Below are 27,382 nucleotides of genomic sequence, written 5' to 3' on the forward strand. Positions count from 1 at the left end.
TACATAAGTTTACAAATAAAAAAACAACACACAAAAATATTGTTGGCAAATTTAAAGTAGAACTCTCCAAACATCCATAGAATGTCTCAATCATTATATGTTATTATTTGAATATTATGTTTTTATACGATTAATTCCCTGCCTGTATTTATACTTTATAATAAATCATATTATTAAAAAAAAAAAAAGGCCAATGGCCAATGCACTTTGATATTGCCTGTTGACTGTTATCAGTGGCATATCTTTGATTCTTGAAATGGAGTGAGAATCGAGGAGGGGATGGATGCAAAGGTAAATTAGGAGGGGGTTCGATGATTAAGTAAGGGGAAATAGCTCACAAAATAAGGCGATATGCGGTGACTTTTAACTACTTGATGATTTTTTTTTGCTTCAAACATTTTCAATTGGAATGATTATGGGGTGAAGAAGCTTTATTCTTTGGGGAGGGGGGGCGCTACACATACATCCTTATAAATAGGCCACTGACTATAGGACTGACGGAAATGTACAGGAATAAGCTAAAAAATACAAAAAACAAAAAAAAACAAAAAAAACACCAACAAACAACATAATGGATACTATATATATATAAATATGAAAACACATTTAAAAGCAGAAACTTTGGTAAAACAAAAGCAAACATTTTAAATTTACAAAAAACATATGTGAAAATATGTCTGATTGGTCATAAAGTGGGCATGATGTATGAAAATAATAATAAAAATAAATAAAAACTATGATAGTGATTCGCAGAATAATCTTTAAAAAGCAGATAAAATGCATTTTTTTTTTAAATAACCACCTATAAAAACATACAAAAATAAACCACTTTACTGCAAAGGAAGGCAAAAGCTGTATGCAAATAAAATATATAAAAAATTCAACTGATATAGAAAAAACTTCTTTAAAAAAATATTATATTTAAAACTGCCCAAAAAAATATTAAGAAAAAAATGAAATACAAAATAATATAAATGAATATATATTATATGGTAGATAAACTTTACCTGTGTTTTAACCAGTCCATTTTTTACATGCTTTGAGAAGATGAAAAAAGAATAAATAAATATTAAACTTAAGTAAAATATACAATATATCTGAATTACCCAAAAAAAAAAAAAAAAAAAAAAAAACCAATGAGGTACTATTTCAAACATGCAACTATTAAAAAATAAAAAAAAAACCATAATTTTTGAAATAATTATCATACTTTGATAAGAAACTGCCGGAAATAGGTAGGGGTAGAATTAATGTTATTGAACTGTATTGTACACTGTATAAGTCAAAGTGTTATATACGTTATAATAATAATAATAAAACGATATTTATAAAAATAAAAAGAAAATAATGACAATATTAGTTTATAAGAATAAATAAAAACAACTACAGTACAACAATTATGACACAGCTGATAATGATTCTAATTACAAAAAGGGAAAGGAAAGAAGTGGTCGTCATTACAAAATTTAATAAGTGAGGTTAAAAAGAAAAATTGTTAATATTTTTGTATGATTTCACACATTTTCAAAAGATGTAATTTTGCTAAAAATCAGTAACTTTACATTCATATTTTTATTTAATAACAAGACTGTGGTGGGAAAAATCGGTTCTGATCTGTTTCTAATATTAAAATGCTCTATTTTAAACTAAAACTGATCTAAAAAATGTTGGTAATCAGTTATTTGCTTTAAGCTGAAGTTAGGGAGATTTAAAAATACACTAGGCACACCGTACAACTACAATAACCAGTGGCGGATTCTAAATAAAGGGGGCCCAGGGAGGGACTTCTACAGATGGAGCGTCTCGACCCCTAGCCCACTACGATTAGGACTGAGGTATGAAAATTAATGATTATGGCACCTCTAGATGGTTGGAAATGGCACTCTCAGTTTTAAATTTAAATATAATTTTGTTTTTTCCACATTTATTAAACTATTAAAAATTTAGGGGGCCCGGGAAACTAGGCCCTCCATGAATTCGCCACTGATAATTTATAATTGTCCAAATTTCTGTATCTGCAATCATAAAATTGGACCATTCCAAAATGTCCAGGTATGTGCAAATGACATGAGACTGGATAACTTTAAACACCTATATTATCCGTACCTGTTTGAATTCATTAGCCACGTCAATCAGGTGGACACGATTGCCACACCCGCACCACAATGTCTTCCCGACGGATAGGAGTGATGTCACCGGATGATGACCAAGCTCAATGATCTTTGGTTCCTTAACTTTCCATGCCCCATCACCTGTGGAAAGAGCATTGAAATAATCAATTAATCCTATTCTTCTACTGTCAGTTTTCCTTATGATACCTGAAAATAGTGATGTTGCTGACAAAAAACACTAAAAAAACACAATAAAATTCACGATATTGATGATAAATATGATGATGAATTGATGCTAATAGTAATAACAATGATTATTAATTATTTAGCAATAGTGATAAATGATAAAGATGTTTACATAATGATGATAATGATTCACAATGCCATAAATTAATAAATCAATTTATATCTCTTGTTATATATCACTTGTTATACAGTAGCATCCTACAGAATTACTTGTACATAAATATATTTTAAGTTTCTACCTGGTTTGAATAAAGAGTATAGAAAGGATGGAAGTCGCCATTGTCATAAATTGTGCCTGCTACATCTATCTATCTCACAAAAGTGCGCCCCCATGTAAGATATTAAAACACATTTGTTTCTAATAATAGTAACATTAATCTAACTATTGCCTCTATGAAGGAACTGTATGATGCGGAACACAAATAAATGAACAAACCATGCTAGGCACTTCTAGGTAACTAAAAGTGACAAACAAATGGAGCGGGCATCCTCCGTTAGCTGTGTATAAGGGCGTATCATTTCTGTTCACGCTGTAAACATGGATGAATTTAAGTCTAAACTAATTCCTCTATGCTCTAAATGAGTATATTGTGCTCTCTTACCTTTCTATACTCTTTGGTTTGATAATAGATAAATAAAGATAAATTAATAATATGTAATGAGACAGATGGTCATATGATGTATTTATCATTGTAAACCATCCTGAAAATCTAAATATCTGTAATTTTGACATCCACCAGAAAATATTTTAGTATATCTCACCTGGATTTCTTGAGTAGACCAGAACACAGCCATTGTCCTGGGCAACGAACACCTGGTTATGCAAGTACATGAGAGAGGTAACAGGACTTGGCACTTTCAAGGACGAAATGCTTTTGCTTTTATCGACACCAACAGTATTAAAGATAAAGATTCTAGCAATGGAAATGGAAAAAAAAAAAAACAATGTATATGATAGGTAATAATAATACAGGTATTTAGCATAATTATGAGCAAATTAGTGAAGGCTAAGTGGCTATCCTTTGCAACAACAATACAGAAATGACAGGAAATGCCAACTCAGAAATTGTGGGATGGTGTCCAATGTGGATAGTTCTATTCCTAGTAACAGCTTAGATTATTTATAGCTCAGTTATAATGACCTGGATATCCTCTTTATAAAATATGCTAACTTAGATACCAACAAGGACTTTTGTAAGTAACGAATTAATAAGCCCTTATTCTGGAAGCTTGAACATGTCCACTACTTTATTGCATGTAAACTTGCCGGTAGTGGCCTCACCCAGGAGGTTCTGGGAAGAACCCGGAAGTAATGATCTAAAAATAAATACCATATGTTTGTTTAATGTTAATTATAGTTGATGACAATGATTTTCATAGTGGCGCCCTTTATGCCTTGGCGTATGGGATGAAACTAGGAAAAAAGGTTTGGCATTCAAAGTGTTCCAGCATTGTTAAAGAAAGCAGTGATGCTGGATTCCTCTGCCTGTTTTGTTTTTTGGTTTTAGTTAGGTAGTGCAACACAATTTTGATTTACCTTCCCTTGTCATCACCAACCCACACAGTCATCCAAGAGAACCGGAATGACTGGTAATCCAGCTTGTTTGACAACCGATCCTGCCGGTATCCCGGCACGTTCTCCATACACGACACATTTTCAATGTCCATAAGTTCAAATGTCTCAATGACTTGAGGTGATGGAGGCTGGAAGCCGATTAAACTCATAAACAACTTTTGTCCGTTAGTACTACAGATCCACAGGCAGTGCTTTGCCGCGTTGCTTTCCATCGCCTTTGTACGTCGCAGACGACTTGACTCAACAGGACATAAGACACTGCATAGAACCTGCATACAAAAAAGCAGTAATATATATAGTAATACCAGAATACTAAATTGTCTTCATGCCTATCTGCTATCAAGGCTTTATGAATTATAAAGTTATATAAATTATTAGAGAACATTCATTATCTCGTTGAGAACCAACTTGCGCACCCGGGAGCATAAATAGGTACCTGGTAGGAGGTGAAAGATTTTGGAATGAAATTATTAGTGCTGATTGCACGCGTAACTAGGATCCCAGGGAATGGAGGAGGTTGCATGTTGGGTATGATTGATTCTGTATCCAATTGACCAGGGAAGAAAGCATGTTGAGAAGTTCTTCCATAATTGGATATGTGCACTATATAAATCTTATAAAATAAAAAATAACGTAATAAAAAATACATGGCTGTTGTTTTTTCTCAGCCTACCCCATCTGAAAATTAGTGGTAGTGTATCTATTTACCTTGATTGTTTGGTGTGTAGCGGTGGTGAAGACGGGAAGATGGTTAGACAGCAGTGGGATTCCAAATCCCATTTCAGCGTGGATTTCATCATCTTCTGAGATGTGCCATCCAGGGTTGTTGTCACGCTCTGTGAACAGATATTCAAACACGTGTTTGTTGCCCTCTAGAGTTATTTTGGCACTACCATCTTACAATATCACATCTGAAGTTATTATACTTATTTCTTATTCATTCAGGAAATCTGCTCAGTCTTAAGTTTCAATTTAAAGAAGATATAATATATAAAATAACAGAGGTCCCAGAATATCAGTTTCCTAAGATGAAAGAAACAGCTTCCAGGAGACGTTGTAAATTGAGCTTTCTTAATCGATTTAATATTATTTACGTGGCGATACCTATTGCCAGCAAACTTCAGGAAAACAATAGGTAATGCAGTAATAAAAACAAATATGAATTTGGTGTGAGTAAAGCCTGGCTTCTGTAACAATCGCTACACGCTCTCCTCGACTCCTTTAACAACGCTGATTGGTCAGTCAAATCAGGGAGCGTTCCCGATTGCACCAAGGACAGCTACGCAGTGCAAGGATTACAGTAAAAAAACTGCAGCGATAGTGTATTGATTTTTAAGGAATCAAGGCTTTAATTTTCATGAGATTCTTGCTTGCTTAAATCCAATTTACAAGGAACAATTCTTGCTACGATCGGTCAAATTGCTAGCAATGAAATTGCTCCGTGTAAATTGGGCAAATTGCTCTAAAACTGAGGTAGATGATTGACAGGGTATCACCCAAACAAGGCCTAAAAAAAATTGAACCGGAGCAAACTTTTTCCGGAGAGTTTCCAAAGAGACCTACTTTTGAATTTTAATAGCTTTTCCATGTGTTTACACGAATTTGAAAGTTAAAATTAGAGATAGATAGGTTAATTCGTATAAAAAAAAATTAAAAAAAAAACAAATATCTCCAGATGTTTACATATTGATTCAATTTTCTTGTTCAGAATGTTTTTCCTTTGTTAAGATAACTGTATGTTGCTATAGATTAATAAACTGCTGCCAAAAACCAACACTGCTTAATATACTGTAATATAATACTAGATAGGCATGTAGTGTAGATAATGGAACATCAAAAGTGTTTCAATTTTGACAAAATTATGTATAACATTTCCAGAGAATATCAACGTATTATCATTATCCTATCATGACCTGGTCACATTCCAGAAACTTGAAAGCACTAATATTGCCCTGTGTAAATTGGAGTGCAAGACAATTGATTATGCCAAAAGTTGATATATAGTGAGAGCCCATGCAAGCATTGGATTGGATTGGATTGGATTTATTCGGTGTAAACACGAAGGATAGCCCACGAAAGTCTAGAAGAAGACTTATTTCCAGTGGGGTCCTTCTGGTGGTGATTGGACAGTACACCGGGAGACAATCCCCTACTCTTTTCCTAAGAGTGTACTGCGTTCTTTAACGTGCACATGGGCCACAGATGCACACGGGACCAACGGCTTAAACGTCTCATCCGAAAGACGGTGCGCTATTGTAACTTGTATTTCAGCCCTCTAGCTGAAACACAAGGAGAGGCAGCAATGGGAATTGAACAGGGGACCTAGAGATCTCCACGGTTCAGCGCACACACAGTGGCTACCACCAGATTAGCCGATGAGCTAAGCTGCTCTCTCCGTGTAAAATGGGCTTTAGAGAAGTGCGTAAGCTATCTTGATTTCCGGGAGACCTTGACGACTTGTGGGAGTTTGGGACACCGTGCTGTAATACAGAGCTGCCGTGAGAACACCGAAACTTGGAATTTGAAGGCAGGTTTTTCATCACCAGGCTACAGCAACTGCAAGAGGTCTGACTGCCATGATTTTGTACGCAGACAATGGAACATTAAAAAAGTACTGCCAGGAAATAGGGGGCGCCTTATTCAAATACAGTTCGAAACTCAAACATGCATGCAGCACATGTTCAATCATCGAACGTCTTTTAAGGCCATGCCCCTTTGTGGAATTACTTTTTGAAATAGGATTGCGTTCCAATGAAATCACGGCAGTCAGACCTCTTGCAGCTTTATAGTCTTTGGCTACAGCTCCATTACCAAACAATAGGGTAAACAACAACATGTAATAAATAATTGAATACAAAAAAACAAAAAAGTCTGTGTCTTACTTAAACCAAGTTTTGCATTCTCCAGCGCTGTCACCCAATCAAATTTGATTTTAGCACTGATAGCATCAAACACTATTGTCACTCGTTTGTTGCTGAAAAGTAAAATTTTATAACAAAATTATCAGCATTAATTTGAACTGTGAAATTTGAATAATTGAAAGCAACAAAGATGGAATTAACAAGCAATTCAACATAATTTCAGTGTAGAGGGCGACAAACACAATACAAAATAGTTATGAAATTAGATGATGGATTCAAGATGATTTCTTTTTTATGTCCATTCGACAGTGATTCATAATGAGATTTGATATTTAGGTAGTGGAGTTGATTTAAGTACTGAGAAAAAAGAAGTTATGGGATTTGGACGAATTTGGCTCAGGAACAAGAAACTGAAAGTACATAGAACCAATTATAGAAAACAGAAATATATTTTCTTTTGTACTATGCTGCCCTCTAGAATAGCTTCCATTAATTTCTGTTCACACCATCAAATTTTATGTGACAAACTTATGTTTGCCCATATTTGGTTGTAATATGACATCATCATGCCTGCATATGGGCACATCACATAAATTTGTCACATCAAATTTGGTAGCATAGACAGAAGTTAACAAATTTCTATTTGTGCTATTATTAAAGACCGACAAAAAAATGTCAAGAAAATTTTTTCCAAATATTTTCTTGACTTGAGAGCTCAGACCCTTAAGGGGGGTTTCCTACCAGAGCCAGAGGTACAAGGGGCACCTACAGTATGTGGCCTTGTGGTATTGAGGCATGTGTATGCGTGGGGAGGGAGGCAGTCAGGAGACTGTAAATGGTCAATCATATTACCATTTTGAAGGAGAGAGGAGTTTAGTTTAGTTTTAGAGAGGGGTTTGCACTAGGTTCAGTAAATCATAGAAAACCCCCTGGTTACGGGCCTGAATACTGCCACCTAGTTGACAACAGTTGCTCTCAGTGCAGTAGAAATTCAAGCAACAGAATTTGCCAAATTATTACAAATTTCATGCAGCATAATAATAATAGCCTATAAACATATAACAATATTAATTGAAATGCATATACTGTATATTTATTGTAATATATCAATATGAAACAAATATTTTATGAATATTCAATAGTGACATTAGCAACAGTGTCCATAATGATCAAGGATGTATACTGTTCATGACAAAGCTCAGAGCTATTAATAAATAATCATGCATATTAATGCATTATCATGAATATTCATAAACTGACAAAGGAATACACCTATTGAATAGGAGTACATGAGCAACAAAAAAAACCTGACAAGGTAGAAATGTTTGAACGAGGACGTGCACAGAATGTGAGAGAACATTTTATAACGGACCAAGCCTCGCCTTTTGGACATTGTTGGTAAGGTCCCACAATACGATGGCGTAAGAATATATGCAAACATATGCGTTTTTGGGACAAAATGTGTCTTTGTGAGAAAGCGTGTATTCTAGCACTGTTCCGATTGGTCAGTTAAATTTGATTTACACTGAGGAAAGATTCATTGTGATTGGTTGGCTTGATTATGTGATCACTGGCATATAAAATTAATAATAAATGAGATATTTAAATTATGAAAATGATAACATATAATTTATGATTTCAAGAATGTTAATGGGTACAATATTTTAACTATTGATTTCCGTATGTACTTGGCAACCTTTTTTTTGTTCCGATTGATTGATTTGATTGAATAAATATTGTTGAAATTGAATTAATTATGAAAATTATAACACATTATTTATGATTTTAAGGATATAATAAGTACAATATTTTGACTGTTGATTGAAAACTCCTTATTCCAATTCAAGGTAATTCCCCCTTTTTAAATCTAGATTTTTCCATCTAATGATACTGTACTACCCAGAGAATACATAGTGTTGTGCCATCTAACCCTTAACCTTCCCTGTGTTGAAAATTCTCTTTATCTTCAAAACCCATGCTCCCACCACACAAACAAATATTGAAAATGCAGTGTGTAAAGTATTTGCCAAATATGTTATTTATAAGAAATGCATTAAATGAAGTTCAGAAGGCCAAGGTTTCCTCAGAGAAGGAGAAGTAATGTAATTATATAACTATTAATGAATGAATATAGTGTTCTATTCCTTCTTTGAATTTTTTCCCAAACAAGTATTAATTTTTTCCCGACCAACTGGACATGTTACCATTTTCGGTGATAACGAGAAGCTAACACAAGGAAGTCTTCATAAGACATCAAGCTATGTGGGATAAACAAATAATGAGAATGAAGATACACCATACAACAAGTCATCCAATAATCCACATCTTAACACCAATTACAAAATTGAATTGGTCATTGTAAGCAAAAAGAAGAAGCACTAGCGTAATGTTAAAGATACTTATGTATTTATAAGTATATTAAAATATTTCTGTACATTTGTTGCATTTCATACACTGCATAAGCAAGCGAAAAATCACCAGAAATAAACAAAAAGAAAATTTAATTTTGATTGTTTTAAACTTTAATTTTTTTGGCGGATGTTATGTCTTTTAACTTTCTTCTTTTTCTCCAAGAAATAATACAATACAGACTATTTCAATACCATATTACTAAAGTCCATCATTTATATATTTTTAATTTTTATAATTTAGCCATTCAAATTTGTTGTCGTTTCTATGTGATTTGGATGACGACGGTGTATAGTGTATTTCTGTTATGAATTTATATACCCTCGCTGATACTTGGCTGCACTCTCGCAATCCAAATCCTCTAGTCTGCAGAGAACACAGGATAATCATGCATTAGAAAAGATTAAGCTCAATGTTTGAATGCTAATGTTTAGTTTCCATAAAATCACTAAATGCTTCAAACGACGCTGATCAATCAAGGACAGCTACTCGGTGTAACAATTGCAGTAAAATCACTATAAGGACAGTGTTGCGATTTTATGGAAACAACTGTAACATGTAACTTAACTAGTTACATGTTACAGTAAATGTCTTCCCAGCTTTTAGGGTCGGTGTCCAGCAGAAGATTAAAGAGCTTTCAATTTGTGAGAACACTACAACCTACAGTAGATATACTGTAATGATGTTACATAGATCATCTGCATGCGCAAAAAAACTCAGATTCGCCCTCCGAATCCATGTAAGTAGCGTAAGAAGAATGGTCACTTATGAGTCAATCCCTCCTAGGATCACACTGTGGCACTATCAAAAGCTTCCTATTTGTTTACCATTGCCAAATTAGGCCTAAGCATTGATTTTAAGACTTAGAAGGTTGATTCTAGGCTTTGGATTATTAGTCCTAGAGTTGACTTGAGAAAAACGTCTATCAGACAAAATGCGCCAATATCCGGAGGCAACAGGACTTATAGTTGACTCAGGACCCCTATTTAAATGGAGCAAAGGCTTTTGTCAATAACCATGTTAGCTTATTCGGCACTACAACACCACTCATGACTCACAGATTACAGAATACAGTAAGGCTTGTATGAATGACCCTATTAAAATAAATCTTTGACATGGATGGGTGACGATTCTCCAAGTTTTAGACAGCTTGGTTAATGAGGTGAGAAGAAGCAGTTGTGTATCTAGGAATCTTAAATGGGGGAGCTGACAGGGGAAGCAAAGGTGGAATGCAGGGGCTTCATAATTAAATAAGGGGAGCTACTGTAGATGGCAAAATAAGGTGATATGGAGGTGATTTTTAACTACTGGAACACAGCCCTCAAAATTAACGTCAGCATTCGGCAGTGCCGGCGTAAATGCCGGCGTCTATGCACCTGTCGCCGGCGAGAAAATTGCCGACGTGCAGAAACGTACTGTTACTTTTCGCGAATAAATTACACTAATTAAAAAAAACGGAACTTCTAAGTTAATCCCTTACACACATGTAGCTGTTCTGTCTGTATTCTCCGTTGATTTTAGTGAAAGTGACAGACGATCCCCAACTCACACGTTCTGCAGTGCTTCGCCAACATCTCCTAGAAAGAACAGCAAGTCGAGCGTGTTCGTCGTCACCAAAGTTTGCTATCCTTTTGACTGTGGTGGCTTTTATTTTATGGATGAATATGCCCAGAGTATTTTAGTTTTAATTCGTTTTCACAAAAGTAACATGTAAATATATTTCAACATCCATGGTTAGTGCTTATTTTTTATCACTGCGGCTAGCCTAGGTCTACCTAGAACTTCACAGCACTCTGGGGATCCGATGGTCCACGTAGGCCTAGGCGCGCGTAGGCTAGTACTTAGTACTAGCCTAGGTTTAGGCCTAGTACTTGACAACTTTTTGAAAATGCCGGCGTAGGACAGGTGTCAATTTTTTAACGTCAGCGATTTTCTAATTTTGAGGGCTGGGAACATGATATTTTTTTTTTGCTTCTGACATTTTCAATGGGTGAGGCACCCAAACTTTTTTGGGGAGAGGAAATGCAACTTCCCCACACACCATCTAGATATGCCACTGAGGGGAGTAGATGGTTTTATGATGCATGAAATGTTAGTGTAATTAAGAATACTTGGGAAAACACTGCAGTATCACACCAGCTGTAAGGAAGACTCGTTGATCAAATGACACTTGCATTTATACTAATAATGATGATTTTAATAAGTTATTTCTTAAATTTTTTTTGCAATGAATTTGCACAAGTCGTTGGTCACACCACAAACTAACATAATCAATGTAGTTCGTGTCAGTTTGTGAAAACAAGAAATGAATTCAAGTATGTGCTGTTAAGAATTTTGTGTGGTAGAGAATAAAATAGTCAACAATATATTATAACAACACAAACATCAAACTTATGATATTACAATTTAACACAACTACTTTGTTTGTGTTAGTTTGTGGTGTGAATGCCAAATGGTAAGAAAGCATATTGACCAAAGCAGAGCTTGAAAAAAAACCAAAAAACTTACATTTCAACAGCTGGTAGAGACAATTGGATCTTGTTGATGTCCGCCTGCTTGATTTCCTTGCCCTTCTTTTCTATCATCTTCTGGATTACGCCAGTGAGATCTGTGATATCACTTGTGTTAAAAATACCATAGGAACCCTGTGGACAACCAGATGTAGAAGTTCAGATCAAAATTCATAAGGTGGAGAACCAGATTATGAAGTGCATATGGAGAACCAGATCCAAAAGTGGGAACAGAAAATATGAATCAGAAAGTGAAAAAAGAGATTCAGAAGGTGGAGCCCATATTAAGGAAATGCAAACCGGATTCAGATGACGGAGTACTACCAGATTCAGATTGTGAAATTTGAGAACCAGATTCAGAAGTTGGAGAAAATTCAGAACATGGAGAACCAGCATCAGAAGATGGAGAACCAGATTCTGAATATCAAGAACAAGATTCTATAGATAAAGATATATAAAGAACCAGAGTCTATACATACAGAACCAAATTCTGAAGATGGACAACCAAATTCTAAAGATGGAAAACCAGATTCTGAAGATGGAAAACCAGTTTTTGAAGACGGAGAACCAGATTCTGAAGATGGAGAGCCAGATTCAGATGATGGAGAAGCAGAAGCAAAAGAAAGAGAACCAGATTCTGAAGATGGAGAACTAGATTATATAGATGGAGAACCAGATTCTGAAGATGGGGAACTAGATTCTATAGATGGAGAACCAGATTCTGAAGATGTAGAACCAGATTCTGAAGATGGTAAACCAGGTTCAGGAAATGTAAAAACAAATAATGAGTGTGGAAGTGAAGAAACAGATTCAGATGTGGGATGTTAGGTGTAAGTAAAAAGGTGTATTCCTTTGGATTTTTTTCACTATTTTCAAGACACTAAGAAGATTAAGAGAAGCAATGATACATCTATGTTAAATCAAATAATAAAATTAACTTAATAAGAAATGACATTTGTTTCATTCCAAAATTCCATTAATTTATAAGTTTAACATTGAACCTTCTTTTGACTTTCTTTTTTTAAATTTAATCTTTCTGTAGGCACTTTCAGTACTATAGTACTGATTTTCAAAGTGGTACAGTGACAAGAAACATATATACTGTAGTTCTGTGTGTTGTTATTTCATTTTTTGACGGTTTATTTTGTATCTTTCTATGTTGTTGGTTTGTTTTGTAACTGTACCACTTTGAAAACCAGTACCAAGTATTGAAAGTGCCTGCAGATTAAAGAAAGAGTAAATAAATACATAAATCTAACAAAACTATAGTATTGGTGTATGTGCAATGCACTTTTGCATGAAAATTAACATCCACCCCACAGAAATGCAAGAGGCTATAAGTAACATGTTGGCAATATGTCTCCATTGACCATGACTAATTACATATAAACACATTGAAAATTTCTTCATATTTCAAAATGCATTGTATAAACAACCAAAGTTATTATTCCCATGGTGATAATTATGGCAATGTTTATCTACACTCTTTAGAATATGCATCTTAGAGTTGTCATGGTTACCTTTAGTGTTCCAATAAGGGCTGTGATCTGGTTCACTACAGCAAGGTCATGCATTATATTATTCCTTTCTTGGTAAAGTTGCCTTGTACTTCCACCAATCAGATACTCTGAAGTAAAAGTTGTTTTAAAATTTAGTCAATCAGAAATAAGCTTTAAAAATCAAGAACAAAATAAAATCATGCACAAAAACCAATTAATACATCTCAACATGAACCATCCATTAGGCCTTGGAAATTATAAACTGCCATTTTACCATGCTCATCCATCTGTGAGGTGGTTACTGTCATACGCCCTGGCTCCGTGTTTAACTCAATGTCTCCGCCTTCCATCGTTGGTTCCACTATTTCTACATCTTGTAACGGCACGCTCCATTTGTGTTTGTACTTTGGAATATCTTGGTTTGGCATACCGGTAGTCGACCTTCACAGATATTAAAATAATAAATTAAAAAAAAAAAAAGGAAAATTAGGATACATAATGATATTTCACATAACTTATGTAATTATAAAATTTTAGATTCGCAAATCATTCAAACATAATTTTCAGTAAAATTAACACTTGATTCATAAGCCAATTTACAGTAGATACAATTTTAAACAATTAATTTTACTTAATACTAAACATTTTTGCATTATATTGTGCTTTCTAAATTTTTAAGAGCAACTGATGGTGCTCCAAAACAATAAGACAAACATAAAACGACTTGCCAAAGTACCAGCGGTGACCCCAGAATTTTGCCGACAAGGGGTCCAACATGTCCGACGGAGGGGTCTGAACCAAGGGGTTGACTAGAGCCTCGGTCAGAGTCCCGGGAAATAATCCCTTTTAGTATGGTCCAAATTGTTCTTTGACCCTAACATTAGGGATTTACAATAAAAATAACATTATTTGGATAGGCAAATTATTTTTTTGAGTTTTGATCTGACAACTTCGTTGTGGCATGGGATAAAGGGGAGGGGGGTCCAGGCCTGTCTAACGGGAGGGCAAATGCCCTCCTACCCACCCACTGTGTACAGCAAAGTACACAGGTAAATGGACAGCATGTGATTCAAACATTCAACAATAATGCTCTGTCTGCACTATCATACTGATAAAAATGTTTGTGATATGCCCATATATAGGCATGATGATGTCATATCATACCCATATATGAGCAAATCACAGGTAATTTTCATACAAGCCCTGAGAGTGTCGACCAAGCTTCATGGATAAGAGTCTGCAGCACTACTATGATTACGATTTGAGTACTTACTTGTTAAGCACAGTCGTACACACTAAAAGGTCATTAAACATGAATAGCCTTCGTTCGCGGCATTTTAATACACTTCCTTGGCTGTTATATGTCTGCAAAGATTAAATAATAATTTATAACTTATAGTAGGGAACTTGAAAGGATTAAATACTACCTGGAGCCACAAATCAGACAACACAATATACAAGGTAACTATTCCAGTTTTGACTAAATAATAAATACATAGTACCAAACCGTTATTAACCGTTAAATTAAAAATTAATATTGATTGATCTATATGTGGCAAAAACAAGCCAAACCAGTCACTCGTCGCAAATCGTGTTTTAGAGAAAATGGCCAAAACATGCTGGAATGTCAAATTTTTAAAAATCTATTTTATTGCACTAAACTAACCTTTATATACCTATACATCATTCTATGCTGTTATTTTCCCAATGTGCAATGTTAAAACAACATTTTTAAGGATTTCATGATAGTTTCTGCATGAGAGATGCCTGAAATCATAAACTTTGAAGGTTGATTTCTCATATATAGTTCTTTAAACAGCTGTGTGTTTAAACGCTTTTAACTTCATAAGGAAATGTCCGATTTCAATGATTTTTTTACCATTTTATAGCTATTATTTTACTCTCTAACACTGTATTAATAACTCAAAATCGATTTTTGCGACAAGTGACTGGTTTGGCTTGTCTTTGCCACATATGTTTATTACTCAGCATAGATAGGTATTTGGGTTTTTTTTTAGGTATTGTGTTTTAAATAATATGTAAAGTCTTCAATGTTATACCTTTAGTATCTAGAGTGTAAAATTAAGAATGTGTCATTATCGATTTTCCATTATGGGTATAATATGATATTCTCAAAATTTAGTATTTAACATTAATTGTAAGAACAGTAAAATCTTCAACAGAACAAACAATGAGATTGAAAGTTGTGTTTCACACAAAATGAAAAACATTACAAAGACAATGAAAAACACAGAAAATGTACAGGCTCAAGCTGAAAGACATTATTTCTAAAAAAAAAAAAAAAGCTCTTAAAAATCTAGACACACACATTATCTGCTTATTTTAAAATATTTTTTTCTTGCGATAAACTCTGCTTTTGGGTAAGATTAGCAAATCATCTGTGCACTTGCATGAAAAATTGCTAGGCTATGGTGAATTATTGTGGTAATTGATACAGCATTTGAAAGGCACATATTGGCTTATGTTTTACTGGAGCAAATATAAATCATTTTGAGAGGAAGTGATCCCACACTAATCTTGTTTTGAAAAGTAAAAAAATAAATCATTTTGAAAGTAAGTGATCCTATTCTAATTTTGGTAAATTTTCTTTTACATTTTAATGATTATTATTAAATATTTTTTATGAACTTGTGACAAAATAAAATGATGATAAACTAAAATGAAGATAAACACAAATAATGACGGTGATAGTAATATAAAGTGACTTGTTAATACTGCAAAATCAATTATTATTATAAATTATGTAATTAATAATGGTATGAAAATATAATATTAGTAAAGGTGAAATATTTATAAAAAAAATTAGTTTAACATCAATTTAAGATAGACATATAGAAATAGTATATATCAAAATAACATTTTATTATACTGTAGGATTAATATACATACATCTTACATAAATATATATAAATGTATATGGTTCATGCTAACAATATTTATATAATAATCATAAATTTTATATAATTGTTGAATTTATTACAGATACAGTTAAATTACTAACTGACATATCAGCACTGTATTTGTCAGTAAAATTAATTATATTATTATCAATGTCACTTAACATTTTAATATTCCTACCACAATTATAATATAAATAATATATTATTATTTTCTTTCTATTTATGTTAAACAGTAAGTATACTATTAAATAATAAATAATTATTATTGAACAATCACTATTAAACCATATTGGTTAATAATAGAAATTTATGTATAAATATTTTTTAATTAAAACCAAATTTATAGAGGGTGACCCTTCCAGCGTATCCTTGAGGGTCGACTGGCATGAAATAACATGATGCATTATCAGCAAATTCTCATTACGAGGTATTTTAGGTATGAGAAAAATTCTGTGCTGTCACAAGATTTGAACCCAAGACCATGGTAATGGAAGGCAAGCACCTTAACCTCCATGCTACATCTCTGCCATTATGATAATAAAGTAATCCCTTAAAAGATTTATGGAAAAAATGTGCTAGAAAAAAGTAATAACTGACCCTTCAAATAAATAAAATCCTGGTTCTCATGAGAGCCCTAGTATCCAGATCAGGAGCTAACCGTTAGCGCTAACCGTTAGCACCTGCGTGAGAACGCCTGATCGGTTAGCGCTAACCATTAACAGTATCTGGATACCTCTAACGGTTAGCAAGCGCTATCAGTTAGCAAGTTGAGCGCGTTTTTATCCTCAACCAATCACACGTATGCGTTTACAATTTCAAGTTTCTTATTGGCCAGTGATTCGATCATCATATTTTTATATGTATCCGGATCAAGATTTCCGGATTAAGATTTCAAGGTATCCAGATCAAGGTTTTCTCGTATGGACGCAAGGCTGCTAACGGTTAGCAGGATCCGGATCCTGCTAACCATTAGCAGCCGTGTGAGAACATAGCCAAAGTGTTTTGTGAATCATGCTAGTATGAAAACAAGACATCAAACAATGATATGATTGAAACTATTAATGATGTTAATTAACAACAACTCCAGTACTTACTTCACTCTGATATAGGGAAAAAAAGCAATGAGAGAAGAAAGAGAAAGAATTTATTAGTAGAAACAGTTCACCATATATAATTATTTTGTCAGTATGGCAACTAATTTCTCAAAATTGCCTGTGTACATGGTGTATAGTGCAGTTTACCTTGATAGAGGTGTATGACCTAAAAAACACATATATTTTGATCGTTGTGCTAGGTCTGTGGCAATAAATACACTTATCTTTGTATATCTAACAAATGATGTTATAATCATATTGAGCATAGCCATTCAACCAAATGTTCCTTATTAGTTGTAAAGCATGAAAAAGCATATATTCACAGGAATTAAACCAGAGCCCTTTTGCTTTCAAGGCAAGTGCCATACCGCAAAACCATGAAGGCCTGTTGGTATATATCGCAGATTCACTAGATCACCCCCCTCTACTATAACTGTAGTGATATGTAGTAATGTAGTTGAGTTTTTATAGCATTATTATACCAAAAAGGTCTCAAGGCTCATTCAGTAATGCCCTCACTAAGTGAAGTTGATCATAAACAAGTAGGTAATGATAGAAACGGTGCTAAATTACTAGAACAAATGATGTTATAATGTTATCAGTCATAACCCTTAACAAACAGTTGTAACAAGCATAGCCCTGCATGGTAAAAACAGGCACAATTTGGCACGTTATTAGTTACTGTATGATTTGATGATTTTTTTCAAGAACAATGCTACGCAAAATATTTGCACTTGAATTATTTTGGTCAAACTGACCAGGTATATAGTTAGTTTGATCAAAGCAGGTCTGATCACAAATAAGGAGTAAAGCCCCGGACAGACAAATTTTCTTTGACAAAAAACTATTGTATGCCCATATTTAGTCATGATGTGCCTATATATGGCCATTTGATGACCATATATAGGCATGTCACATGTTTTTATCATGTTTATAAAACATGATAGTCTGAACAGAGCTTTAAGTCACGAAATGTGATTAACTGATCATATTCAGTTGGTGGTGGCAGCGGATGGCCCAGCTGGGCCTTGGCAGTTGTTAAGGAAGCACAATCAAAATCTGTTTGGGGGGAAAAATGAAACATGGAGGGACTAAGGTGGGTGTGGAATCTGGCCCATCTATCAGGGAACAATGTACCACCTTGCTGGGAGAAAGCTGGTGCCACCCTTGATAATATTATAAGAAACAGACAAAATTGATGATGGCTGGCTCTCACTGGTCATTATTATTGAAAGCTGCCAATAATAATTGTTGCTATACACCCAGAGAGCATAATGAAAATTAGTTACTAATCATTGAACGTAATCATAAATTAAAAGACGGTGGAACTTACTGTCTGCAACATGTCATCCTGCCGTACCAACCATCTCTGTTTGTCATTGCTAGACTGCAACAAAAAAGTTTCTGTATTCGTTATTGTTTTCATTACTTATGTTTTCTCATTTTTTAAAATAAGCACTTATGTAATGCTACAGTATTTCATGAAGATCAGAGGATATTTTTTTGTTTCATTTTTTATCTAATATACTTAACATAAATTAAGTTTCATTTCAGTTTTTGAATAAAGTTATATAATACAAATAATAAAAATAGCAATGAAAAACTTCTAACTGACACCAATCCGGATACGAAAAGAAAAACCATACTGATGAACCAATCACCACTGCACAGTTTCACTGTATTTGAAAGTGTAAGACCCATCTGGGCAGTATTCACTCAAGCGATCTTGAAATCTAGACCTTTATACCAATCATTTTTAAATAACATGTTTTTTTAAATCTGTAAATCTTATTTCTATTTTTTATCACTTTGATGTCCTTGATTATTTAATAACAAATACAAAAAAAATTTAATTGTAGTTTGAACTTTCACCTTTGTTTTGAACTTGACATTCAAATTTTTGATAAGTTGTTTGACCTCATGTCGTTGCTCACATTGTCGTTTCCTCTCATTTAGAACACCAGCTAATGTTTCCAGTTTAGTTAAGGCAAGTTGTAATGGCATACGATCTGTGTGTCCTACAGGTGTATTTTTTAGCATGTCCTGAAAAAAAAAAATATGACAAATGATAATGATGGTAATAATAATAATAAAGGAAGTTATAAAGTGTCTTCTTACCTAAGGTTGTTGAAATGAAAGAATAAGGAAATATATATATTTTAAAAACAGATAAAAGGAGAATGAAAATATATGGTGATAGTTATAACCTTAGACCTGGCGCATACTACGTCCCAGAAGATACCCGATCATTTGATCAGAGTTTAGAGACATTGCGCATAATACTCTAGAGGCATTTTGAGAAAAAAAGATTTGTTATTTCCCTGGGCAACTAAAAAGTATTTTCTTGATACATTACATTTCACCAGGAATTTTAGTACCACTGTTGGGTTACATAGTATGCATGTAATATTTGGCACTTGAGGCATATCATCGTGACAATCTTTATGGTTGGAGAAACAACATATTTTTTTTTAACTTAAAATAGGATAATATATAAATTTAAAGTATATATATTGTTAATGAACAATCTGACCTTTTACGCAACCACACCCATCTTGTGTAGAATATGACTATACTAATTTCAATACTATACTAATTCCAGGGAACAGTGAAATATTATAGTAATACTATACTAATACTATACTAAATCCAATAATTTAAAAAAATAATCTTTGGAGTAATTAAATTAGCAACATGTTTTGAAAAGCGTCTTGAGTTTAAAGAATGAATGAGGTGCATTTGAAATTTACACCGACGAATCTAACAAATTTGAATTCTAGACGTCTACTGAAAAGAGTACTGGTAGCCAGTAGAAACTTGCTTTGTTGAGTTCCGTCTTTATTGCAGGTTGATTCCAAATGGTTTTTAATACTATACTAAATCCAATAATTTAAAAAAATAATCTTTGGAGAATTTTATACTGGAAATGACAAAATGTTTTATCGGAGGCATTTTTTTTAATGAAATTATTTTTTTTAAATAAAGGGATAATAAAAAACTCAAGCACTTTTTGAAGATACGGTTTCGAAGAAAATTCTAATGAGAAGGTTGTTCAATGTTACTATGCGGGGGATGATCCAGAGATGTCCGCAAGGGGAGGCCAAATGGGGGCCTGAAAGTGGGGCCGATCGAGACAACACTAGGTCAGGGGACCCCGCAAAATTTGTGTTTTCTAGATGCCCAAAAAATAATCTGAGGCATTTTGGGTGATCAATTATTTCTTTTTTTTCCCTTTTTTTTTAACTTTCCAAAAGGAAAAGGATGGGGAGTGGGGGCAGGGTTTCATTGTTAGCTCTAATAAAGCCCTGTCCAGACTATACAATTTTATTTGACAAGAATATGACATACCTAAATATGGTCATGATGACATCACATCATGACCATATATAGGCATATCATGACTATTGGCATACAACAGTTTTTTGTCTAACAATATTTTGAAATGATTCATATAACTAAAGGAAATGGTTCAGACGACTACAGATGATTTTTTACAAAAGAATTAAGATAAGTTATATGACTAAAGATGATTTGTGCTACAACACAAAAGATGAATCGTATGTTTACAGAACGCTCATATAATTACAGAATACAATTTGTAACACTAATCATTTGTCCAATTACAGTATTAGATAAGACAATTTGTAGCAGTTAAGATGAGAATTAAGAAAATGTGCAACATTAACACAGGAAATTTAATTGTTGAGCTGTTAATTGTGTTGTGTCAGTTGAAATAAAAACAAAAGAAAGGATGAAACAAACATATAAGCAAATGGACTAAATAAACAATGAACACATAAATAAATGAGTTAAAGTATAAATAATCAATAAATAAAAATAAATGGAAAATATTATCAGTGAAATGTACCATTTTATACGCACATGTATGTAGGATATTTGAATAAACAAATTATCATTTGATTGGAGAATTGTGTTAATGAGCAGATTTGTTCACAAATGGTATTTCCTGCATCTGTAGTTCTACATTTGATATGAAGTCATCCATCATACATACAGACAGTATCTTCTTGATTAAGTGTTGTCAGAGCTTGTTTTTTTTTCTTATTTGGCTGATGGATTGACCGTTGAAAACATCTTCAAGCAGAAATCTTCTTGTAAAGTGGGGACAATCACTGCGCTTAACCGCAAAGCGACGACAGGCGCGCAACGTATCGTTTTTAATGACGATCCATTCATGCTGTCACCAACAATCACCAGACAGCATCGCACTGTCTAGTTTGATTGGTCATGCAACGGTTGTGTGGCCGTCGCTGTTGAGTCCCCGGCTTAAGATGCATCCCTCCATTAGGAGCATTGTCGCAACCTGAGAGCATGTGCGGTGCAGGAAACGCAAAATCCACAATTGTGCTAAAAACATTAAAAAGTGCTGTCCAGTGCTGCTAAAATTTGCTGCTACTTTGATAGGAGTTTTGACCAGTCCTACTCTGAAGGCTTCAAGAGTGGGGGCTGTAACCAATTGGTAATTTTCTTACAGGAAGTCTTTCTAATATAGTCGTGTGATTTTTTTTATTTATTTATTTTTCCACCATACCAGAAGATCATATCCAAGACATTATGTAGTTGTCTGAGATTATATCAGAAAGAATAAATATTATTTTAATTATGTTCATTTTTTTATATATTGTTTGGTCCAATTGTATATAAAATTTAATAAACCTAAATGAGACTTGCCATGGTCAAATCAACATCAGTAACCAAAACAATTAAATAGACTTTTTAATATATGTGGCAAAGACAAGCCAAACCAGTCACTCGTCGCAAAAATTGATTTTGTGTTATTAATACAGTATTAAAGAGTAAAATAATAGCTATAAAATTGTAAAAAAATCATTCAAATCAGACATTTCCTTATGAAGTTACAAGCGTTTAACCAAACAGCGGTTTAAAGAACAATATATGAGAAATCAGCCTTTAAAGTTTATGATTTCAGGCATTTCTCATGCAGAAACTATCTTTAAATCGTTAAAAATTGTTGTTTTAACATTGAAAATGGGGAAAATAACAGCATAGGATGGTGTGTGGATACATAAAGGTTTGTTTAGTGCAATAAAATAGATTTTTTTAAATTTGACATTTTAGCATGTTTTGGCCATTTTCTCTGAAACACGATTTGCGACGAGTGACTGGTTTGGCTTGCCTTTGCCACATATGCATATTCTCTACACTATGAGTTTTAAAATGATAGGTCATTGTACAGGAATCAACTTAAGAAAATGTTCGGTTTTGCGTGAAATTAGATTTTGTGGGCATTGAGTACACATAGTATTGTTCTATGTTAATATTTTTTTTTCGAAAACGTGCAAGTCGAAATCTGTATAACTCGAACTTGTTATGCCAGTCCCATTAGATTCGATTTATGCGAACTCGACTGTATTTACTAATAATTTATGACTCAAATGGCTTTTCTGTATGAAAGTATACAATACTGCCACATTGATAATTACTCAGCTTAAAATTTATCGACATGACTCTGGTTTTTGTATGGCAAGCCTCAAGTTTCAATTACAGTAAAGATTACGAATACATATTTAAAATTAAAAAAATAAAAAATATATAGAGAAAACAAAACCTTACCTGTAACAGAAGTATAAACTGAGGGAATCGTTGGATGGGTTTTAACATGAGACCATACAGACTCAGTCTATCCTTGCTACTCTTCTGTTGTTCCTGGAAAAACAAAGCATATTACTTGGTTAATTATCACTTTAAGTGACATTGGACAGTGATACCTCGTATTTGGTAGAAAACTGTCTTGATTTTTTTCCTTCTCCAACAATGGTAGCTCTCTCTCTCAGGTAGAGGTTTTTCATAAGACTATAAGATATTTAAACAAAAAATTAAATTGAATAAACATAAATAAAAAGCTAAACTATATGATCATAATATAATTATTTATTAATTAATTATTAATAATCATTTAATTGTGGATAGAAAAAAAAATCTCCTACATTTGTCATCTACATTGTCATCATTATAAGTAATAATAATAATAGTGTAGTTTTATATAGCGTACATACACTATTCATACATAAGATGCCCTTAAGGGTCACTTCGTGTCTGTGCTACGCGGTAACCCGGTACCAGCAAATCTCGTCATCCACCACAGGGGCTGTCTGTTTCAGTACTGTACACCGGGGTATCCCCCTACTTGTCTCAAAGGATGTTAGTTGGGTTAGTGCACACGAGCCATTGTATACACTGGGCCTACGGTTTATAGTCCTTATTCCGAGATGACTTGGTCTACCACCAGAACCACAGGTGAGCGTGCCGTTTGAACCAGCGCCGATATTTTGGCTCTAGCTTGTGGTACCCCTGCTAACCACTCACCCATTTGGTTAAAAACATTGAATCCCACAACAGGCCAGATGTGTATAAGAGACAGGGGACAAACGGCCGCAATACTGCCACATTGATAATTACTCAGCTTAAAATTTATCGACATGACTCTGGTTTTTGTATGGCAAGCCTCAAGTTTCAATTACAGTAAAGATTACGAATACATATTTAAAATTAAAAAAATAAAAAATATATAGAGAAAACAAAACCTTACCTGTAACAGAAGTATAAACTGAGGGAATCGTTGGATGGGTTTTAACATGAGACCATACAGACTCAGTCTATCCTTGCTACTCTTCTGTTGTTCCTAGAAAAACAAAGCATATTACTTGGTTAATTATAACTTTAAGTGACAGACATTGGACGGTGATACCTCGTATTTGGTAGAAAACTGTCTTGATTTTATTCCTTCTCCAACAATGGTGGCTCTCTCTCTCAGGGAGAGGTTTTTCATAAGACTATAAGATATTTAAACAAAAAATTAAATTGGAATAAACATAAATAAAAAGCTATACTATATGATCATAATATAATTATTTATTAATTAATTATTAATAATCATTTAATTGTGGATAGAAAAAAAATTCTCCTACATTTGTCATCTACATTGTCATCACTATAAGTTTCTGTAAATAAAATAAAGTGACTATAGCATACTATACTATAATTCAAATTTGTCATCGTTGTGATCAGTTAATCTATTGTGACTGTTTGATCATGTGACCATTGCTTCTAATCTTGAGAAAATTTTCCCATTGTCATTATTATTATTTTGATCATTTGGTCATTGCCATCATTTGTATGCTTGATCATTGGATCTGTGATCAGGTGATCATTTTAGTCTGACGATGCAATCATTTGAGAGCAGCGTAGCTCAGTCAGCTAATCTGGTGGTAGCCACAGTGTGTGTGTGCTGAACTGTGAAGATCTCTAGGTCCCCGGTTCAATTCCCATCGCTGTCTCTCCTTGTGTTTCAGCAGGGGGCTGAAATACAAGTTACAATAGCGCACCGTCTTTCGGATGAGATGTTTAAGCCGTTGGTCCCGTGTGCATTATGGCCCATGTGCATGTTAAAGAGCGCAGTACACTCTTCGGAAAAGAGTAGGGGATTGTCTCCCGGTGTACTGCCAAATCTCCACCAGAAGGACCCCACTGGAAATAATAAGTCTTCTTCTAGACTTTCGTGGGCTTTCCTTGGTCTTTACACCAAATAAATCCAATCCAATCATTGTGATCATTTGTTGTGACCCCTGTGTTTCTCATCATGTGATCAGTACCACTATTTTGATCAAATCAATGATTTATGATGTGAATAACTGACCTTTCCAGAGCACCAACCCCCAAGGATATTGCTACTCAGGATCCACAAAACCACAGTGTAAAAAAATATGCAAACACATGCGTTTGTGGGAAAACGCGTGTGTTTGTGAGACACGCACACATTCATAACCCACTTCTGATTGGTCAGCTAGTTTGATTGACACTCAGGAAAGATCCACTGTGATTCCTTGAATCTCTTGAAGAGTATAATCAATATTAACAAACCATTCTGTTATTTTTTTTCTATGATACTGCATGTATAAAACTCACCAAGATAAATTCATTAAAAGCTGGTTTGAGTGCGGCTGCCTTCTTTGCCGTGTCCATTGCGTTTGTGAAATTATTGACATACGCACTATATACATCCAACACCATTGCCTTAGAGAACTGTGGGAAAAGATTATCAATGATAATTTTAATCAGCAATTCAAACTTTAGTTTATAACACGTTTACTGCCAGGGATGCGAGTTCACGTCCGACAGGATAAACTCAAGGCACCAAGGAGCAAGTTCATGTCCACACCTGTCTAACATACGACTAATTACTGCATGTAAACTTGCTGGCAGTGGTTGCAAGAACACAAACTCTCGCCCTGGAGGTTCAGGGAAGGACCCGGAAGTAATGATCTAAAAATAACTACTGTACGTTTGTTGGTGTTTCACTATAATTGATGAAAATAATTTTCATTATGGTGGTGCCCTTTATGCGTATATGATGGAACTAGGAAAGAAGCCTTGGCAGTCAAAATGTTAAAGGGGTTTTTTTCAGATTAATTGCAGAATTAGAAAACCAATTGAAGAAAATCTATAGTGAAGTGTGTACTGAAGTTTATACATGACAGTTGCAGACTAGAAGTCGTCTTTTTGACAGTAGATAGAGAAAACCTGCGTAACTATAATTACACTAAAGTACACATTACACCTGCTCTGGCAATCAACGTAATTGGGACACAAAGCAAAGGAAACCTAGGCAACCTTGACAGTGACTATAAAATGTTCTCAACGAAATGTATTGCATTTATTTATAGCATTACGGGTGGGAGGCCTTAGGTGGTTTTATTTATTTCGATCATTTCTTATATTGCTACTGTAATGTAGAATAAATCAATATTTAATTTTTAATTTCCATGTATGTTAACACTGTTGCCTTTGAATTTTTTCATATTCATAAAATGTAAGGAGGTAAAGTAGTCGAGCCTGTAGATGTCTGGAGTGCCCATCCCTTTTCATAAGTGTTGGGGGGGGGGGCCCCCAGAGCGTGCAATGCTGCAAGGGGATCACTACACCTCCTCACAGCGAGTGTACTGTACCCTCCCAGCATATGCCTGTGCACATTTATACTCCTGGGTAGAGAGAAACAAACGCAGATAAAGTGCCTTGCCCAAGGACACAAGCGAATTGCACAGCGAGAGTTTTCAACCTCCAACAACCAGTTTGAGAATCCGAGCCTCAACCACTGTGGCAAACACTTCTACTGCCAATTATAAACAAGTCAAATTAATGCAAAAAAATGTTTTCTTATTTATCCCAAGGATGAAAGATTACATTTATGGGATTGTAGATTTATAACATCATGAAAATGCATGACATTTTACACTTAAAATGTTGCACAAAATTATTTATTTTCACATGCCTTATTTTCAAATACAAGGTATGTTGTTGGTGTTCTAAAACTATTTTAAAGGCATTCTCTTCTAAATTACTATATAAAGATGGAGTTTTCTTTACCAGTAATCAAACATAAAGCTATAGTATTTTAAAGCAAGACTTTTTATACTTTTGTTTAACTTATTATTGAAAGACGATGTTGGGAGAAAAAAAAAAGATTGGTTTTACAGCAAAATGGTTTTTGCCAAAAGCATAGGTGGAGGGATAAATAAAAATGCAATTTCATTGATGAATTAAAAATAAAATTCTAGTGTGGAAGGTATAAAATATTACAGGGTGTTCTATACCCTAACTAGTATTTATTGTGGTCCTGCAGAATATGAATTTCCACATGTCAAAAATTTAGTATTCACGTTGACAAATGCTTTATATGTATTCAATTATAAACAGTTATTGGTGTAATTCATGGCGCCAGTAGGTGTAATGAATATAAATTTAGACTACATATATGTCTGTTTGTAAAAAAGAGCAGAGCTTTGCCTCATTGAAATAATGAGAACAGATGTATAAAATTTTGAAGTAAAATAAAATGACATAAAAAAAAGTGATGCCGCCAATACACAGGCTTCAAAATACAGCCCACCGAAATGAAAGGCTGTACTATTTTGAGTCTGTGTGTGTTTCTGTCGTAACAACCAACCTGCCTAAATTTTATAGGTTGCAGAGGAAGATTCGGTATAATTACATATGTGGCAAAGACAAGCCAAACCAGTCACTCGTCGCAAAAATCGATTTTGAGTTATTAATACAGTGTTAGAGAGTAAAATAATAGCTATAAAATGGTAAAAAATCATTCAAATCAGACATTTC

At 34.0% G+C, this 27,382-nt stretch overlaps 1 protein-coding gene across 9 annotated transcripts in view; it reads right to left on the reverse strand.

Annotated features, from left to right (window-relative positions):
- Positions 1–27,382, reverse strand: part of LOC117109397 (rho guanine nucleotide exchange factor 10-like) — a 128,570-nt gene that overhangs the window by 42,131 nt on the left and 59,057 nt on the right. For 4 of the 9 annotated variants that reach the window (XM_033251730.1, XM_033251728.1, XM_033251727.1 and 1 more), the window contains 16 exons: positions 25,175–25,291; positions 22,823–22,915; positions 19,100–19,270; positions 18,561–18,614; positions 17,228–17,233; positions 14,486–14,577; positions 13,487–13,653; positions 13,234–13,340; positions 11,712–11,848; positions 9,525–9,569; positions 6,816–6,907; positions 4,642–4,769; positions 3,895–4,202; positions 3,120–3,271; positions 2,107–2,252; positions 1,008–1,037 (listed from right to left, as the gene is read on the reverse strand). In XM_033251730.1, the coding sequence (XP_033107621.1) occupies positions 1,008–1,037; positions 2,107–2,252; positions 3,120–3,271; positions 3,895–4,202; positions 4,642–4,769; positions 6,816–6,907; positions 9,525–9,569; positions 11,712–11,848; positions 13,234–13,340; positions 13,487–13,653; positions 14,486–14,577; positions 17,228–17,233; positions 18,561–18,614; positions 19,100–19,270; positions 22,823–22,915; positions 25,175–25,291 (1,845 nt within the window). Of the gene's footprint in view, positions 1–1,007; positions 1,038–2,106; positions 2,253–3,119; positions 3,272–3,894; positions 4,203–4,641; positions 4,770–6,815; positions 6,908–9,524; positions 9,570–11,711; positions 11,849–13,233; positions 13,341–13,486; positions 13,654–14,485; positions 14,578–17,227; positions 17,234–18,560; positions 18,615–19,099; positions 19,271–22,822; positions 22,916–23,798; positions 23,892–25,174; positions 25,292–27,382 lie in introns of all 9 variants that reach the window. The other 5 variants (XM_033251729.1, XM_033251732.1, XM_033251731.1 and 2 more) reach the window with 5 other exon arrangements.

This window comes from Anneissia japonica, unplaced genomic scaffold, assembly GCF_011630105.1.
Source record: "Anneissia japonica isolate Jap-2015-1 unplaced genomic scaffold, ASM1163010v1 scaffold287719_len1884721_cov185, whole genome shotgun sequence".
NCBI lineage: Eukaryota > Metazoa > Echinodermata > Crinoidea > Comatulida > Comatulidae > Anneissia > Anneissia japonica.